Source organism: Cuculus canorus, chromosome 3 (assembly GCF_017976375.1).
Source record: "Cuculus canorus isolate bCucCan1 chromosome 3, bCucCan1.pri, whole genome shotgun sequence".
In the NCBI taxonomy this organism is placed as follows: Eukaryota; Metazoa; Chordata; class Aves; order Cuculiformes; family Cuculidae; genus Cuculus; species Cuculus canorus.
Window position 1 is genome coordinate 72,593,147 of NC_071403.1, and position 19,223 is coordinate 72,612,369.

At 37.1% G+C, this 19,223-nt stretch overlaps 1 protein-coding gene across 26 annotated transcripts in view; it reads right to left on the minus strand.

The window, feature by feature from the left end:
* NRXN1 (neurexin 1) overlaps nt 1-19,223 on the minus strand; it is a 771,544-nt gene that overhangs the window by 494,246 nt on the left and 258,075 nt on the right. For 13 of the 26 annotated variants that reach the window (XM_054061849.1, XM_054061844.1, XM_054061836.1 and 10 more), the window contains 2 exons: nt 19,149-19,193; nt 18,034-18,195 (listed from right to left, as the gene is read on the minus strand). In XM_054061849.1, the coding sequence (XP_053917824.1) occupies nt 18,034-18,195; nt 19,149-19,193 (207 nt within the window). The remainder of the gene's footprint in view (nt 1-18,033; nt 18,196-19,148; nt 19,194-19,223) is intronic. The other 13 variants (XM_054061852.1, XM_054061851.1, XM_054061850.1 and 10 more) reach the window with 2 other exon arrangements.

A 19,223-nucleotide genomic window follows, 5' to 3' on the forward strand; every position in this document is an offset into this window, starting at 1 on the left:
GCTAGTAGGCTTTTTAAAGGATTAGTAACATCTGCAGAGTATGATACTAAAACACTTCCAAATTTTTTTGTGTTTTACAATAAGAAAGCATTCCATAGGCAGATTTTTATTATCATCTCTAAGGTTACTTTTATAAAATCACTGCACAGATAGGAAAGAGCAGCTGAAAAGACCATGATCTTACTAAATGAATTCATGTAACTCTGGAGAAGGAGGTAGAGTTCAAATATATCTTCATTCTTTTTCCTGCTTCTTTAAACAAAGTATCCATATTTGAGCTCTAAGCAACCTGATCTAGTTCAGGATGTCCCCGCCCATGGCAGGGATGTTGGACTGGATAACCTTCATTCCCTTCTAACTAAAACCATTCTATTTGTACTTTTTATCACAGGGATTTTAAGGCTTTGTGAAGTAATTATCAGAGGTTAAAATGCATAGACAAATAAAAGCTTCTTTATTAATATTGCTCATGTCTTTCGAACCAGGAAGTCAGGAATACCACAGAAAGAGTAATTCTCTCCTACAAAAGAGACCACTAAGATGACCCCCATCCCGGACCAGGCTGGATGGAGCTTTGAGAAGTCCAATTTATAAATTTGCTATTTTTTTCAATCAAAGGAAGTGTTTAAATTCACACAATATGTACTTCAAGTTGGTCTGATGTAAACAAAAAATTACTTGCTATGCAAAACAAAACTACCATATTCCAAGGTAGATGGTATTTTAACTGGCAGCTTCATCAAATAACTCAAGAAAACGTTTTTCAGGTAGTTCTAGTCCAAGTTCTTTCTTAAGAAATACAATTTTAAAACATAGCACCCATGATTTACATCATTCCTCACCCTAAGCTGCATGACATTAGAGTCATCCGATATGAACTACAAATGCTGTAGTTCAGCTAAGAAGTGACCAAAAGAACCACCGTATGAAATCCATCTGCTCAGTGATATCTTAATGTCGCTCTAGCTTTAAAATATTTCACATCAAAATATTGCAATGGAAAATGTTTCAACAGCAGAGGAAAATGAACAGGTGGACAGAAATAAGTAATAGATAAAGACAATACCACACAAAGCAGTAAGAAATAAGAAATCAATATAGAAACAGAAGACGATATAGGTTTGTAGGCAGGACAATCTTCTTGTCAAGGCTTTACGGTACAGCAGATATAGGTAAGTGTCAGGAAAAAGGGGGAGGGAGAAAAGACAGATATCAAAAATGAGGAGAAGAAAGGATGCGATCAATTGGTTCCATCAGGACTTCCAGCAGGTGCCCCAACAACTGATGCAGGAGTCCCTTCCACAGGTGGACAGAGGCATAGACAGTAAGACCACCACTTTTTCTAGACTCCAGCCTTTGAATTCTTGGTCCACATAATTCCAGTATCAAGACAGCAACTCACCTCCCAGAAGACCAGCTATAGTTAAGTACCTTGCTACCACTTCCATCTGTAACCACACAAATCCACGGATCCTGTGGGTAAAGAAGACCTGCTGCCATGCAACTATGCCCCAGGAAGAAAACCACTATTATAAAATATTAACAGGGAAAGTACTGACAGATTTTGTCTGGTTTTGAAGAAAAGAATACAACACAGCTGGCCTTCCTAAGGTGTTAAACAAAAAAATCAAAAGAACAATATTACAGTACAGGAATCAAGAAATAAGTTACAGGAAAAGCCTGAAGCTTTCAAGTATTTGCTACATAAATAGTGTATATATATATATATATATACACACATATATTGGAAACAATATAATACCATCAGAAGAATACATATCTGTGCTGTTTTGTCCATTCAGAAATATTAATATAAATAGGCAATATTTTTAAACACTTGGACTAAAATTTTGATATAACCTCCTCAGGAATCCTCTAGAATTCTAACTGTCAGTCATTCCTGGGACATCTGTGGGATGTTGTATAACTTAATACTTGAAAAAAGGTGGCTTTTTACCCAGAAAATTCAGATGAATCCTCAGATTTGTTTTGTATGCATTTGAGTATTCAACATTTAACAATAGACGCCTGACAGAAGCGTTTCACAGCTTAAAAAAAAAGGAAAATCCACAAAAAAAAACAAGCAAAAAGACTCAAAGAGAAGCAAAATCCTTTACAGTAAGAATACTTTCTTCAATAGGGTCAGAAAGAGAAAATCAGTCTAAGAAAAAAATAACCGAAAGACCACTTAAGTTCAAGATTCCAACAAAAATCAGTGTCATTACTTGAATACACAGAGCCTATCGTCTCCAAATGTATTTTATTCTTCTCCTAAAGCACTCTTGCCCTCCAACATTGCTCAACAGATAACGGGAAAGATGCTAGAAACACTCTGCTCATTCAGAAAACCAACACTGTTCTTTACCAATACGAGATTAAAAGGCTGCCACTATTGCTCACACTAAATAAAACACCAGAAACCGAAACATGTCAACAGGTGCAATCTCAGTGACATCCAAAAGCACTACACTTCAGATTACCAGAATTAAAAATGCTGACATAGTGATCATTTATGAATACCACAGCTGATCCTCCCTCCTTGGTTCCAGAATTCATGCGCAAAAAGCAGTAGGATGTTTACAAAATTGGAATTTGAAGCAAATTCAGACAATATGCTTTCAATATATTAAGCTAGAAGAAATATCAAGGTATTACCTTTCATATTTACTATTATTTGGGACTGCTCCCACTGAAATGTGCAGCGGATGCAGTATTCTAGAATGGTGTGGTTTGGAAGGAATCTTAAAGACCATCCAGTTCCAACTCTCCCACCATGGGCAGGGACACCTTCCACTGCATCGTGTTGCTCAAAGCCCCATCCAACACTTTGAACACCTCCAGGGATATGGGGCAGCCATGACTCCTCTAGATAACCTGTGCCAGTGTCTCACCACCCTCCCAGGATAATATTTCTTCCCAATATCTAATATAAATCTCCCCTCTTTCAGCATACAACTGTTCTCCTTCGTCCTATCCCTGTACTCCATGTTAAGGAGCCCCTGCCCAGCTTTCCTGTAGCCCCCTTCAGTACTGGAAGGCTGCTGTAAGGTCTCCCTGGAGCCTTCTCTTCTCCAGGCTGGACAACCCCACCTCTCTCAGCCTGTCCTCATATTGGAGGTGCTCCAGCCCTCAGATCATCTTCATGGCCCTCTTGTAGACTCGGTTCAATAGATCCGTGTCTTTCCTGTAGGAGTGTTCCTGTCTGTCGTTGTCATACCGCAGTCCATAGAACTGTCTGTATAATTCTAAGACGATGGACTTCTCTTACACCATCCCCACTGTTTGGCTATACGAGGCCCATGTCACTTTGCTTGCATTTAATTTGAGGCTTCATTTATTATTGGCTTTGTGATTCTTTGTTGGGCCTTTTATTTGGGAGAAATCCAGTGTTTTTGCTTGGCACACTCACTCTTCAATGGTAAAAAAGCACAAATAACCAGAGGCAAATGCGGGCCTGTAATACTAATATCATTGTTCTACATCACAGCAGCACAAACAAAAATAATTCAAGCGTAAAAGTAGTGAAGGCATTCATTTAACAAGACTGAAGGTGGTCATCCATTATCCAAGGGAAGGCTCAGGCCAGCTGAAACTATTTCCTAATTTAACACAGTGCTGTCTGGGAGAAAAAAATTTGCAATAAAAAAAAAAAATAGATTCTTTCAAAAATATGTTTAAAATTTAGCTACTTAATAGCTGTAAAAATAAAACACCAAGAAAAGAAAAAAGCCTTTGTATTTAACCTTATTTGAGTATTTAGCCTGGTGGTAGAAGATTTACAAAGCTCTATACGCATGTGTACTTAAAAAATCAGAAAAATCAGAGGTACTCAGCACTTTGTGCAACTGATTTCTAACTGAATAAATATATATAAATCTTATGGACATTTATTTCTTCATCCAAGACTGAGAAAGAACTTGACAAATTCTGACTACATCAGATATGTTAGCTGTATTAACAGCATATTGCTGTTCAGATGTGGACCAAACTGCAACAGGAGTAACACAAGTCAAAACAACCTCATAGTGCTGTTGAAATAAAAATTATATTGCACAGAAATATGTATCTGACATCTCCATATTATGTCTAACAAAAAGATGTAAACCATATGAATGACAGCTGGTACTTTTCTTTCACTAATACTAAGTAATTTCAAGAGGATTTCCAATTATGGTTAGATAGTGGGCAGGAGAAAAAAATATTTTTATGTCAGCTAAACCTGTTGAGATAATTTTATTTCCGTTCAGATTGTTCTTTGTTTTGAATATTAATATTGCATTGCAGCATAAGGAATAACATTTGTAAATGGGGCTTGCTTGTGAAAAGAACTATTCTTCTGCCCTCCAACAGTCAGATAAAACCAGAAAAAGCACAAGACCACTAATAATTTTAGCTGTCAAGATGCATTTCACATACACAGCATAATTTCTTTTTTTTTATTTCATTGATGGAGAAAATGTGCCATCCCAAAAGCAGGTGTTATATCATACATCTTAGAAGGAAAACTCTCCCAGAATGCCAAGAAAGCATCACCTCACCCAGAGCATTTTGCATGCAACCACTTACAGGCAGCCAGGAAAGAAATAACACAGGTAGGCAAATATTAAAGCTTAATACTTACATGAAAGTCACCAGGCAAAAGACAGAACCAGTTCTGAAAGTAAGTTTCTCTGTCCTTACAGTCTTCACCATCAGTCACACCTTTCCTAGCACTGTTATATTAGCTTAACAAATCTGAATTCCACACAGCAACTGGCTTCAGGCTGCCCAGGGAAGTGGTGGAGTCCCCAGCACTGGAGGTGTTCAAAAAACACGTACACACTGTACTTTGGGACACTGTTTTGTAGGCATGGTGATGGTGGGTTAACAGTTGGACTGGATGATCTGAGAGGCCTTTTCCAACCTTAATGATTATGATTCGCTGCAAAGAATCAGTTGGTGCTGCCTATACTCACCTGAAAAGGTATAATAGTGATTTTATTTGCCTGAAGAACAGAACTGGTCTCCCACATTCTGAACACGGCATCCCAGTTTCTGCCTGTGGTTTATAAATGGCTACCATTGATCCATTAGAAGCCAGCTTTTACTGTGAAATCTATTGATCACATTTTCAGGAGGGTGCAGGCAAGCAGAGTTTCTTAATTCCAGTCAAATGTACACATAAAGTACAAAACAAGCCCTTCAAACTTGTCAGCAGATCTAAGCATCAAAACTGTGTAAGCAGTCAGGAAAGCACAACTTCACAGAAATAAATTCAACTTCCAGCATCTCTAGGCAGATCTACAGATAGAAACCAGCTGACTCGTGGATTTCAGGACTGCAAAGCTAGAATTCTGTAGGATTTAGGTAACTCTCACCTTTTTTATAGATTTGTAACAGGACTAAGACTGTTGTGAATTAAATACAAATGAAAATGTGTGTGTGAGCAAGCAGAACTAGCAGAACAAAGGTCAAAACAAGAGCCTGCCTGGTTAAGAACCAACACTATTTCTGAGAAACCGCACCCAAAACACCATTCTCAGCTGCAAAATTGAGAAAAAACTGTTTCTGTCAAGATGAGAACGCCTGCGATGGCAACCCCGTTGCAGTGTATTCCATATGCCACTCACTTTCCATCTAGCCATACAGAAGGGACATACTGCTTCCACATCATTCAAACAAAACACAAGTAGATGGCGCTGCTCATTGCTTAAGAGCTACGGAGACTGAAGGAACAAAAATATAAAGCAGAGTCCCTTTCAACCATAACAACTGCTAACTTATAAATATGAGTACAAAGAATCAATCCCAAGACTAGTTTGCTTTCACCAGCAAAGGGAGCCCAAGGGATGTAGTGAGTACTTGACATCCAGCATTCCCTTGGCTCCGTGCTGCACACCAGAAAGTCAGGACAGAGCACTTAGATGTTTTGATGAATAAGCTGATGACGGTAGGTGAATGAACGAACAAGAGAAGTAGTCTGACAAGATAAAATAATTTACTTGGATATTTTCATGCCAAAAAAGACCCTCCAAATCATTTGACCCCTCTCAATCTCTTGCCTAGTGTGGTTTAGATACTTGAACTCCTTGACTGGTTTTGACTAAAAATCAGCAAAGCCATGCGTAAGTCTACAAGAGAACTCCAGTGTCTTAAACAGAAGCTCAATGGTTCTTCTAGGTTACCAACTCTGTATTTCATTGAAATGAAAAAGAAACCAAGACAATTAAAACACGATGAATGCCAATTATAATAGAAATTTAATGTGAAAAAAAAAACATGTTTCACAAAACATTCTGAGGATTGTATTCAGAGGTTTGATTCAGGCCCTCTCTCAATTCCTCTCTGTCTGATACAAATATACGCTCTTTATAAATAAGTACATGTCTATAAGCATTCACTTTAATATACATAGAAATCTGATATCTATTTATTGATTTGTGTCAGGCCTCAAACACTCTGGGCAAGTGACAAAGACTGGAATATGGCATTTCTAAGGTCATTAGAACAGGAATTCTATGATTCCCTTCCACTTCTGATACACTCAATGTTATGATGATTGCAAAGGTCTGACAAAGGGAAAAAGCACAATTCCATGATTAGTCAATGCCAGTAGAGAATATTAAATAAGTGGAAATTACTGGTAAACACGAGTAGCCTCATAGGAAAAGCTAAAGTTATGAAGGTTTTAGGGGGAAAGCAAGCAAAATTAACTGTAATCACAAGAAAAAGCTGTGAAGGCCAAGGTATGAAACTTAATTTATAAAACTATAAAACTATTTGCACATAGTTCTTTGTATACAAGCACAGAATTTACAGAACAAGTTAGCTTTGAAAGCCACAGCTGTAAATGCCATCAATGAGGCAGCGGACATTTTTGTAGCAGAGAAGGATTAAAGATAATCTGGTAGGATAGATCACTGTTGTCAATATAAATTTAAAGTACCACACGGTCTTTGAGCTAAGTGTTAAATCTCACAACTTAGAAAGCCCTTACCTGCTTGTGGCTGATAAAGTTTCTAAGATGCCAGAGTATATTTTTACTTGGTCTGCTTACAACAGCCATTTCTTTTTCTCATCGCTATATACGCCTCCTCCCTTTGATGTATTTTTAAAAGATTTTTTAAAATATTAACCTTAAGTTAACTTTAATTGCATTAAACCTTTAGTAGGTAGCTTTTTTGAACCTATTCTTGTTCTAAACCAAAGTGGATCCATGTCCTATTTATAGTTCCATGTGAATGCATAGAGTTTAATGTTGGAATACAACTGATTCTTGTATGTACGGTGTAATACTGTAGAAGAGCATAAAGAACTGGAGCTGTAGTTTCCAATCTTTCCAAGCCTCCACAGAGTGCCCAATAAGTACACTGTGGTACACAGGGTACACTGCGATACATGCATCTATCTGTACCTAAAGACTATCATAAAGCAGAGATCAAAGTTACATAACTACTCTATAAATGAAGGACTGACACGGGTCTTTCACAGCTCACAGAACAAGTCACCATGACTGTAAAACTGAATATATTGCTCAGCAGCATTCTTTATTTTTTTCCTACACTTTCCTTGTGGTTGTCCTTTTATCAGATAATGCTCATATAATCAAGAAAACTTACTTTAAAAGCACTCCCCCTTCCCCAGCTGTCATTTGCTTTTAAACCTATTTATGAATAAAAAAATGTTATAAATTGCCATGCTATAACTCACAAAACACAGAATGTTCTCTAGCAAAATAGTATCTCAAAGCACATTATGATTCTACTCATACAAATTGCAGAAGAGGCGTAATGCCAAAACATGACCTTTTAAAAAAGGAAAGATGGATGAATTGAGAATTATACCGTCCCTACTTCCACATATATTCTATATAGTTTCTCTACATGAAGTACACATTTTCCAGCTCCAAAACCCACACAATTTAGTGCCCGTCTTCTCACTACAAATTGTATCTTTCTTCTTTAAATCCTGTACCAGTAACTACTCAAAATTACGCTGACACTAAGTGAACAAGACCTCCTTGACGCTCAGTAAGGAAGCCACTACTTGAATAAGTATCTTCACAGGGACGTCTCCATCACAGTGTCAGCAAAACTTAGCATTATTATCTGCTGTCTTTTTATCCCTTCAAACATTTAAATGGTTTCTTACACATTCACACATCAGCTTCTCTGCTTATTTATAAATTTATTAATCTGCTATTCCACAATTCAGCTGTCCTGAGTCACTCCAGTGAGGACTCTGAGCCCATAGATGTCAAGGCAGAAGTTTGAGACATTTCCCAGATGTCAACTTGAAACAGATAAACACTGTGATTTAGGTATCCTCTTCCCACAGACCACAAATGTTTCATATGCAAAATCAACATCTGAGAGTGGAAAGATGACAGAAAAAAGTGAGAAACAAAATCAGTGAGCTAAAGATTGCCAGTAAAAAAAGACAATTAATAGGAAACAAAAAGAAATAGTATAGCAGGCAAGGCAGTACAGATGCAGAAATTGTCATTTTGGAGGCAGATGGAGGCTGTCAGAATTAGAACAGCTGTAGCAAGCTGATGATATCACATTTGCATTAGAATTCACGCATGAGTTTTCTTAAGCAGCACAGACTGTAAGGTAGTCAGTAAGCATAAAAATCAAAAGAAGTACCCAACTTACAAAAACACCAAGTTCATTAGAAAAAAAAATAGAGAAAGTTAGAAAATTACAGAAAATAACGCTTATATTCTTATTCGAAAACACTTGTCTTCACTGATCTTTATTATTATAAAAGAAAAAAATTTCTTCAAGAGAGGTAGTTTCATTAAGCCTATAGCATTAATGAATAGTTAAGCCAATGAGAATTGAGGTTTCTATATTAATTTGAGCGATTCTACTCAACATTTTAAAATTATTTCAACATTAGACTTTTTAGTTAGAAACAAGACTTCATAAGATGTCCTGTTCCAGTCAGAACTTCTAGCAGTTTTTGAAAAAAGCTCCATTTCTGTTCAGCTTTAGGCCATTCCAGTCCCCTTCCCAAAAGCCGATTCTTCCTTGAAACAAAAATGCATTAATTTTTATCAGCTGGGAACCGGAACAGTGTTTCAATACATATACAGTCATAGAACTAAATACAGTAGTGACATGCAAGGTACAGTAATCTAGAAAAAACAAAGAGGTGTGAAAGTTTACTGGCAGAACAGTCACTGTGTCCTGACATAGTTGCAAAGGTTTAGTCCCAGTTTGTACACTCACTATAGATGCTGCCCTCAATTTACCCACTCCGAAACATCTGGTAAAATAGGTTGGGAAGACAAATATGTGATAAGAGCCACATCATTTATATCTCCACCACCAACTGCGTACTGAGGCACATCTTCACCTCACCCAACACAGTATGTTGTTTAGACTCAGGCTTTGTCCTCTTAAGATATGGGGAAGGTAAAATATGTATTTTCTACAAAATTTCTGTTTTCTGAGTGGTGATGAACAACTTGAAAAAGACCAATTTGAGTTTAGGGTCAGCACAAGAAATTTTTTACAATAAGAGTGGTGAGAAACCGGCACAGGTTACTCAGGGAGGCAATGGAGGCCCCATTGCTGCAAACAGGTTGGATGGGGCTCTGAGCAACCTGATCCGGTTAAAGACGTTCCTGTTTCTGCAAGGGAGGGGTGGACTAGATGACCTGTAAATGTTCCTTCCAACTCAAAACATTCTATGATTCTATAAGTATTCTAGCATTCAGCATCTCACAGAGTCAGGATTCACCTTCCTGCTTTGACAGCCAAATACATGTAAATGCAAAATTTTGGTTTTAATCTAATAAAAATGATACACATAGTAATTAACTTTTGAGACAGCCAATAAGTGTTAGCCTTCCATAAACAAGATAACATTGACTCCTGACTTCCTTCAGGTCTGAAAAATTTAACAAACCTGCACGTATCCATTTTAAGAAGACCACGTAACGCTGATAGCACCTATGACTCTACTAGCAGTCATTGAACAATGCATGGCGTAGCTACACTAAACCTACAAATACCTAAAGTTTGGCAAAGATTTTACTCATAACCCTTGCTCACCTTTAGGTAGCTAGGCAACTAAGTTAACTAGATAACTACTCCACACTGGTGCAGCCCCATTTGGAATACTGGGTGTGGTTTGGGGCACCAAAGTATAAAAAGGATATAAAGCTACCGGAGAGCACCCAGAGGAAGCCACAAAGTTAGTGAAGGATTTAGAGGGTAATTTGTATGAGGAACAGCTAAAGTCATATGGTCTGTTCAGCCTGGAGAAGAGGAAATTGAGAGACCTCATTGCAGTTTACTACTGCCTCACAAAAGGAGGAGGAAGAGCAGGCACTGATCTCTTCTCTCCGGTGACCAACGATAGGACCCAAGGAAGATGTGCCAGGGGAGGATTAGGTTGGATAGTAGGAAATGATCCTTCACCGAGAGGGTGGTGGAGCCCCGGAACAGGCTCCCCAGGGAAGCAGCCATAGATGCCAAGCCTGAAAATATTTCAGAAGCTTCTGGACAATACCCTCAGACACAAGGTGTGAATGTTGGACTCAGTGATCCTTGTGGGTCCCTTCCAACTCAGGACATTCTATGATTTTATGGACTTGTTATAGTAAATCACAGTAATACTTTTGCCATAGATTTTTCCAATATTCAGTTAATGATAACACTCATTGATCAAATACCCTTTAAGATGCAGCGAGAGAGCTGTTTTATGGCAGCTTTAGAAAATCTCAAATCCTCAGAGCATCACAGATTATTTACAACATGTAATAGGGTGAGAAACATCAAGATGTAATTAAAGGCTACAGTAATCTAATTAAATTAGGCTGACTTTTTTCAGTGGGGAATTGATTCTCTCCTGACTGTTTTCCTCCATTTCATGATTCCTGAAATCCAAACTATATTTTGTTCAGCTTCAAAGAAGACAGTAAGATGAAAATAATTTGGACTTCCAAAACCATCACTACAATACATTGCTCTTCTTACAAAAGAATGGGTTGTCTAAATAGTCTCCTCTTTCACAGAGGACCTCTCTTCCTTGTTCAAAGTTACATCTTATAGTGTTTAAAATATGCCCATTCAAGTTTTGTACTTAAAAATGCACAGGCAGCTCTACGGGACTTGGGATGGACCCTCAAGGTGTTAATTTTCTTATCGTTATCTTAATCCCGTCACCAGATGCCCTGTGCCTCTGTCCACTGCTCTGCACAACACAGAAAATAATATCTCTCCAAAGCATAAAGGAGTTTGTACCTTCAGAGTTTAGTTTTAAATTCCTGTATTAAGTAGCTATGCAAAGTTTTAGTGGAGTATTAATATTTTTAGATCTAATTCTCTGTATCCAGAATTAAAATGCCCAATCTCCAATACATGTATTTTGCCATCATGGTTGTTACACCTTCTGGTAATGCCAGAAGCCTGAAGTCATAGTGGGGTTCTGTAAAAATTAAGACAATGTCTACACTGAGGACTTTATAGTCTGTCCCATGTGCCTTTATGAGGCCAGTAAAGTGACTCTGGCAATGCCTCACAAACCATTATATGTAGAATTACAATCACTTTAGACTTATTTCCAGTATCTGACAAATTACTTACTGCAGACTCTGCAGTTCTGCCAACATCACGGCAATGCTTTTTATCATGAGATCTCATTACATGCTGAAGAAACAAAGCCAAACACTTCAATCTTCCATTTTACTTGACTTTCAATTATTTGTCTGCATGGATCACAAGAAAAGGTAGACTATCCTGAAATCAATGCTATCTTCCTCATTGAAATAGCTATTTATAATTGCAATAGGTTTTTGTACAACTGTTCCCAGTGCAGCACATGGGGACATAAAAGGCTTAAATTGTATGTATTCACTAAAATAGCATTTAGCAGATCATTTACAACATGTTTAAGTACATGCATGTTCTTGACAACATCAATGGAAAACAGCAGAAATAATCTTTAAAAATGCTACATTCCTCTTGTTAGGAAATGCATAATTTGAGTCCTGAAATATTTGGAATGCTGTTTTTCATGAAGTCTTCTATAAAATTGATTACTAGATCTAAAAAAGCCCCAGCCGAACTACTAAACCCTGGAGAAATGATCCAGGACAGCCAAGATGACCTTATTTCAGAGAAGATGTTATCAGAAAACCGTCTCATTGGCCATAACATATCTAAAACCAGATACATTGAAAAGACTCTCACACTATCAAACAACAAATTGTTTTCATTTATAGAGGGAACCAATTAAAATCAGTCTTAATCATTCATAACTTATTCAAGTGGTGAAGACTGAAGTAAACTAAGGCAAAAAGTTTGGGGAATGAAAAAACATCGAATATTTTGCATATAAAAGTGACAACAATATTAGACATGATAGGGCTAAAGAAAGTTCTTTACAACACTAGTTGAAAACTACTGTTATTTTTAAGATTTTTAAATAAATGAACGGAATTTTATTTAAAATGTATTAAAATTCCCATATAAGGAAAAGCCTTGCATACAAGTTATAAACAATAAGAAAGAGCATTGAATTCTGAAATATAGATTTCAAATTCTCAGAAATAATTTTCTCAGGTCTGTCTGGTGGTATTACTGCTAGAGAAAATGATTGCAGAATGATTTTCCTGGGGAGATCCTTCAGTTTCGGAGAACAAAGGCCTTCAAAAACTCATATCCATCCACCTGCTCTTCCCATTCACTACGGTAAAACTTAGCTCTTAAAGCTCATCTATAACCATGCATCTCTTACAATTCCATTACAGTCTCCCAAACTGCCTGCTCTCATTTACTCTCTTTCCTCCTTGTTACATGTCCATCTAGTCCTTAATTCCATATTCCCTACATCAGCCCTGCTCTAATGTTTGGAACTGAAAGTGAAGCTACAGATATTCCATATGCTGAGGATGGAAAGGATCAGAATTACCTTTGGTAGCTCCCTAAACAGTTATAACAGTACTGTTGTCACCATAATCTTTGTAGCTATACACCTACAGCTTACTTACAGGTGGCACAGTCTGGAAGACTGTCATCATGATGCTTTATAACCAAAACATTTGGAAGACCTGGTAGAATCGTAGATTGTTCTTGCCTTGAACTTGGAAGCACTGAGCCCACTGAACTGACACAACTTGCGATTATACAGTAAAATAAATGCAATTGAGCACTTATTTACTGTGCAGATACACAGTAGACCAACCCATCTCTGCTTCACAGTTCACGTACTTCAAGACCAGTTTGTATATAACATACACAATACATTCTCAGATGTGTGTCCTCAAATGCTTTCCAGACATATCTCCAGCATGGAAAAAAATCTGGAGGCAATTTCAGATATATGGGAGATAAAGCCTAACTCAATCTGTACGTGACTATCAGCTCTGCATACTACAGAGTAGTAACATAGAGTAAAACAGGCTTAACAGAAAAGCCTTGTCTGTGTACCTCAATTAAGAACACATTCTACAGTGAAGCTAGGTCAGCTTTCATTAGGAAAGCTTAGTGTAAGGTGTTAGACAAGTCTCTTTCATGTGCTGATGTACACTATAAATAGATTTATTCTCAACATAACTTTGTCTCTACTTGCTGTTATTGTTATGGGTTTGGGAAGTGGGGATGCTTTTTGGTGATTTGGTTGTTTTTTTTTTAAATAACATTAATAGTGCTAGTTAAAATATTAGCTTTTTTAGAATAACATAGCAATTTAAAATTTTACTTTGGACTCTTTTACCTTAGCCTGTAAATATTTTACTGTAGAAGTAATGACAAATATGCACAAGTTTGCAGGACTGGGGGTTTATTTAGTTTGATTTAGCACTGAGCTGGAATACAGCTTTTACATTGAATCTAATTGAGCATCACTTTCAGAGCATCAAATAGGCAAGCAGAAAGCCAAAAATAATAATAAAGGGATTCAGTTTAAGGAACATTCTCTTAACATGCTCTATGCACACTGCCTTTTTCTTGCATGTTACCTATGACTACTGAAATGAGTTGACACCTTGTGGACAATATTAAGAATAATTTTAAACCAGCTTTTCAGATCACACCAATTCAGGAAGGTATGTCTCCTTAGAAGTTTTCTTCTGCATATAAAATGAAATCATACAGAGAAAACATACAGTATTTTTAATACACTAACAAACATTTGAGGTTATTTGAGCGTGCAATACAAGTGTTAATTACACTTCATTATTGGAAGCAGTTTAAAATAAAATTTGTTTAAAAAAAGAAAGGGAAAACCCAGGATATCTAAAACCACACACACAATGATGAATCCATTTCTACAAGACACTTGAAAGGCACTTTTTGAAAGAAGGCCTGGAGAATGGGTGAACTAAGTTTGAAATCTAAGACAAGCTAAAGACAGGACAAGAAGACTGTGTGGGATAAGGAGAAGAAATTGTTTTGGTTTTTTCTACAGTGAAAAATGTGTCAATATCTAAACCACGTTATTTGAAATCTGAGAATTCATTATCTTTATAAAGTTGTGGTCGATTCTTTTATTCTGCATTCTCAGTCATCCTGAATTCCTGAGCAATGTGTAGAAAAGTCTCTGTACTAAAATTTCTTCTTTGAAATTGTACTTTGTAGCGCTTTGCCTCTTACCTATTTAGATTTACTGTATAATTCAGGACAAGCAATTTTAACACAAAGAAAATAGTTTAAGATGCAGTCAAGGAAAGCAAATCCACAAGATTTTCTAAATGCAAAATCAGCGCCTTTATAGTAAAAGCTGCTGTCAGAAAGGATGGTTGTTAAAGTTTCAGCTTCAACATTATCTCAGCCATCAGACAAGTATATTCCACATGTGCTTTACTGACAAAAACAGTCACAGCAACAAAGCATAGTGCAAGCACATTAGTGTTCAAAACCTGAGCCTGTTCTATTTAGACATTTGCAGGGTTTAAGCAGAGCAGACGTGGCACCGACATTAAGGCTCTTAAGGCTTTCCAATTCTCTGAGTAGGAAAACAAACATCAACCACTGAAGCTGAACACTTTTTGAAAGTTGGCTCAGTAAAGACCAAGCCTACAACAAAGAGGATAATGAAAACAGTTTGGCAACATTTAACATAGAGCAATTAGGAAATGTTTAACAGCTAGTGCTATTCTGTCATTTTAAAGAACTCCAATTCTAACCACAATCTAAGCATAGGATCCAAAAGGGATCTTTCCTATTTGCATGAAAGTACTGCCTGTCTGATCAATCTAAGAATCCCAGAAGCAGTTTGTAATAAATGCACTGTTACTCCTGAATAACCTAAGAATGCATTGTACACTTTTAAGTCTGACATGATACATCTGCTTAGAAATGAACATACATAAGAGAAGCAGTGCCCTTTAGAGCCCTGCAAGATATGGGTAAACAAATTTTCTGTCTGTGGCCATTGATCACAGAACACAATTACCAAATAAACATAGCCAAGCCAGCAGCGATCCTTCAGTATTCATGGACTCCTCAACTCACAGTAGGCAGATTCTTTTTCAAATACCACTTTCATGTAATGAAAAATGGATATTCAGGTTAACAACGACGATTAATATATTTGTGTTAAATTTGACATTTGTTTGGAAAGAATCAGGTATAATATATATATTTACAGGTATAAACAGGAGAGGAGCAGATTTAGGCTAGACATCAGGAAGAATTTCTTCACCATGACAGTGGTGAGACAATGGAACAGGTTGCCAAGGGAAGCTGTAGATGTCCCGTCCCTGGAGGTATTCAAAGCCAGGTTGGATGGGGCCTTAGGCAGCCTGACCTAGTGGGATGTCCCCGCCCATGGCAGGGGGGTTGGAACTAGATGATCTTTAAGGTCTCTTCCAGCCCAAACTATTCTATGAGACTATGATTCTATAAATCAGGAGTAATTTTCAGTTCTATTGAATGAACTGCAATTCATTTATGCTAACAAAAGCAATATTTAAGGCATTACTGTTATGCTTCTTTCAGCTGAATTTGAAAGACAGAGAGCTTCTCCAACCATTATTCACAAATATCAAAAGAATTTCCATCAGTTAAAGAAAAGGCAGCTACAGTAGCTGGTTGTTGCACACTGACAATAAAAGTAATAACGTTTATTATAGCTGCAAACTTCAATGAACAGAAGATCAAGCCCAGTTCTTCACTCTATCAAGATCTTTCATCTTCACTTCTAGATAAATATGTCTACAATACATTAAAGTATCACAAGTATACTAAAGATAACCATAGCCCTCTAACTAAGCAATTAAGGTGTTGATTTAAAAGAAGGCTGCAAATTTACTGGAAATTTCATAATATTTTATAATTTTACCCATTCAATAAACATAAGAAGAAAAATAAACCACATGTGCCGCATATATAATCATTAGGAAATACTTTCTCACTCATATGTCACCCCAGTCACAAAACTTTGGTCATCAGTGGCTTCAAAATGACTGAGTAGAGTGATTCATGAACACAAATAGGATCAGTTAGAAGGAGAAATCACTGCTGTTTCTTAGTCATTTTTTTTATTAATCATCCTTTAGTGGGAAACAGTAAAACGAGGTCAGGATTTTCAGTTGAAATCTCCAAAGGTGAAGTTCCAGTTGGGAATCTAAGGATTTTGTTTTACCTGTCCGAGATCACAAAGTGCTCTAAAAAAAACTGTTGTAGTTTGAAGGTTAGATTTTTATTCCAAAGGTGCTGCATGGCATATTTTCTTAGTAAGCCACATAATATTATTCATAGCCATGCTCCAAGACAACAAGACAAACCTGCTGTGTTCTAGAGAAGAAGTCACCTTGACCTGATATCTCCTATTTCATTTCACTAAGTAAAGCAAGTGCATTTAAACCCTCTCTCAAGATAAGTGAAACTATTTACCAAAATGCTTATAGAAATCTATTGCATTGTCTTGAAAATCCTGAGTTCTAAAATAGCAAGTGAAAGGTTGCTTTGCAATTTGAAATCTGTTTTCTCATGCTTGAGCATTACTTTACAGACTAAAATCCTGACCTCTTTTCTTATTTACAGAAAAGATACACTGAAAATGAATAAACAGCAGGTCCATGGCATGCCCAGAATCTAAAGAAACTCAGACTTCTAAGCACTACACAATGAAACAAGTCCCAAAGTCAGGACAGTCTTGGAGCAAATTCCTCTCCCTCTTTACAGGTGGGTTTAGTTGCCCGCATTGATCACAATTGTGGCAGGAAGAGATGAATACTGAATTTCTAGATTATTTAGCACTTTATATAATAAAAATATCTTGCAGTCAAATGGTTATAAAATCCTAAATATGCATTTTGTCAAATAGTTTGTGTGACTAAAAGTGAGGAAGTTAAGGGTACATGCTCTGCCTATTGTGTTCAGAGCAGAGGAAGGCTTTACTGCTTCTTCAAAGCTTTACTAAACAGCATTGATCCACTCCCTTTTCTCTTACATAGCTCAGGAAAGAAAACCTGTCTGCTAAAATTCATCTGTACTGACGGTTTCTTATCTCCACTTACTCTTCAGTTTAGCCAAGTCATAAACCGCTACTGACCTTGTGATACACATTTTTGTGTCTACAGCTAAGAATTCCAATTGCTTAGGAAACCTAAATGAAGAAACCATAATTACTATCATCCTCCTTTCGAACAACAGAGTGACAGAAAGCCATCAATTGTGAAGGTAAACTAGACATTTTTACAGTCATGTTTGCTGTTGGAAGAAACCAACATAATTCAGCAAAGAACTTCAAACCAGAAATTCAAGTAAAAGAGTACCTAGATTGTGATGTGTTTAGTGGCAGATGAACAAAGCAGAGTCTGGATCCGCCTCGAGTTGAGGCTATAAAGGTTCCGATACTGATATGAAAGGATCCATTAAGCTGTTTCCACGTTGAACTATTGACATAATTTTTTATGAGCAACCAGTTGAGCACGTATGTCCCTTTTAATTTTGATTCTAATAGACATTTCTCATATTGGAATACAGACAAAGGACATCATGAAGGGATTTCCATGGAAATATTTTCATCTTTGCCCATCTTCAAACAATAGAATGGGAAATTTGTGATGGATTTATGGCTGATGATATTTACCTCTTTGAGACAGCCCATAAAGTTGTTACTGACTGGTGACCCTGGGAGGTCTGCTGTGCTAGGACTGCCTCCAACATAGAAAAAGTCATCAGAGCCCAGCATGGTGTAGTCTTCTTGCGTGTATCCCGTTGTGGTCAGAATTCCATCCACTGATATTGTCACCTAGATAACAAAGCACAGGGAAAGGACACGCTATACTCAGACCTACATACTGGAGTCCTGGGATATGCCTGGTTTTGAGACCTAAGGCGGAACCCATTTTCATGTCTGTTTGAGGTTTGGTCTTGGATTCTAGTCAGCTACCCCTAGGAGCTCTAACTAGTTAAAAGAGTTGTCTGATTGTTGAACTAGTGCCAGCATAGTCCCTATTGCAACTTAAAAGTTATTTAGCAGACACAAAAATGGTGTTAGTAGAATGCTTCCTAAGTTAGTTTAGCTGCTGTACATATTAGTAAGTTTAGTGGTCTGTCATTGACTAATAAAAACGTGCACCTTGTTAACAAAAAAGGCACAGGCTGTTATTTTTTTGTTTTGATTTTTTTTCAGCACCATCACTATTTGCACTACATATCAGCAGTTATTAATCATGCAAGAGCATAATTACATGCCAAAGAAAGGGAAACACAGCAACAAATATCAGGTAAGCAGCACACTCTGATATGCACATGCAGGAAAGAGAGTGTCAGTAAAAAGAAGGAAAAAAAAAAAACAGGGAAGAAAAAAAACCAAACTGCTTGTGATGAAGTACAAGATGTATGGATGTGGCATTTCCATCATTCCAAGTTCAAGACTTCATGCCATGCATTATGAATGGTTAGAAACTGGCTGAGCCAGCAGTCACTCAGGCCAGCCCCACAATTTAGCCTTATCCTTTGTTAGTTAATCACAGCTTGATGCAAACGTAATGTTAACGATGCCCCTACATGTGAATTAAAACAACTTGACAGGAACAGGTAAAAAAAATAAGGAGGTCAACAACAGATGAAAGAAAGAGTTAAAAGTAAGCAGAAGAGTACCAACCGCAGTTCCTCTTTTGTTAATGATGTCTACAGTTAAAAGAAAGAAAGAAAACACACGGCAAACCCAAAATAAGAAACAATTAGAATGATATCTACCGAACAATGTAGTTTGTTTACCATAGCGTGTCCAATGCCTGAGTGCTTTGTGGAGAAGGGGGGAGAAAGGAAATT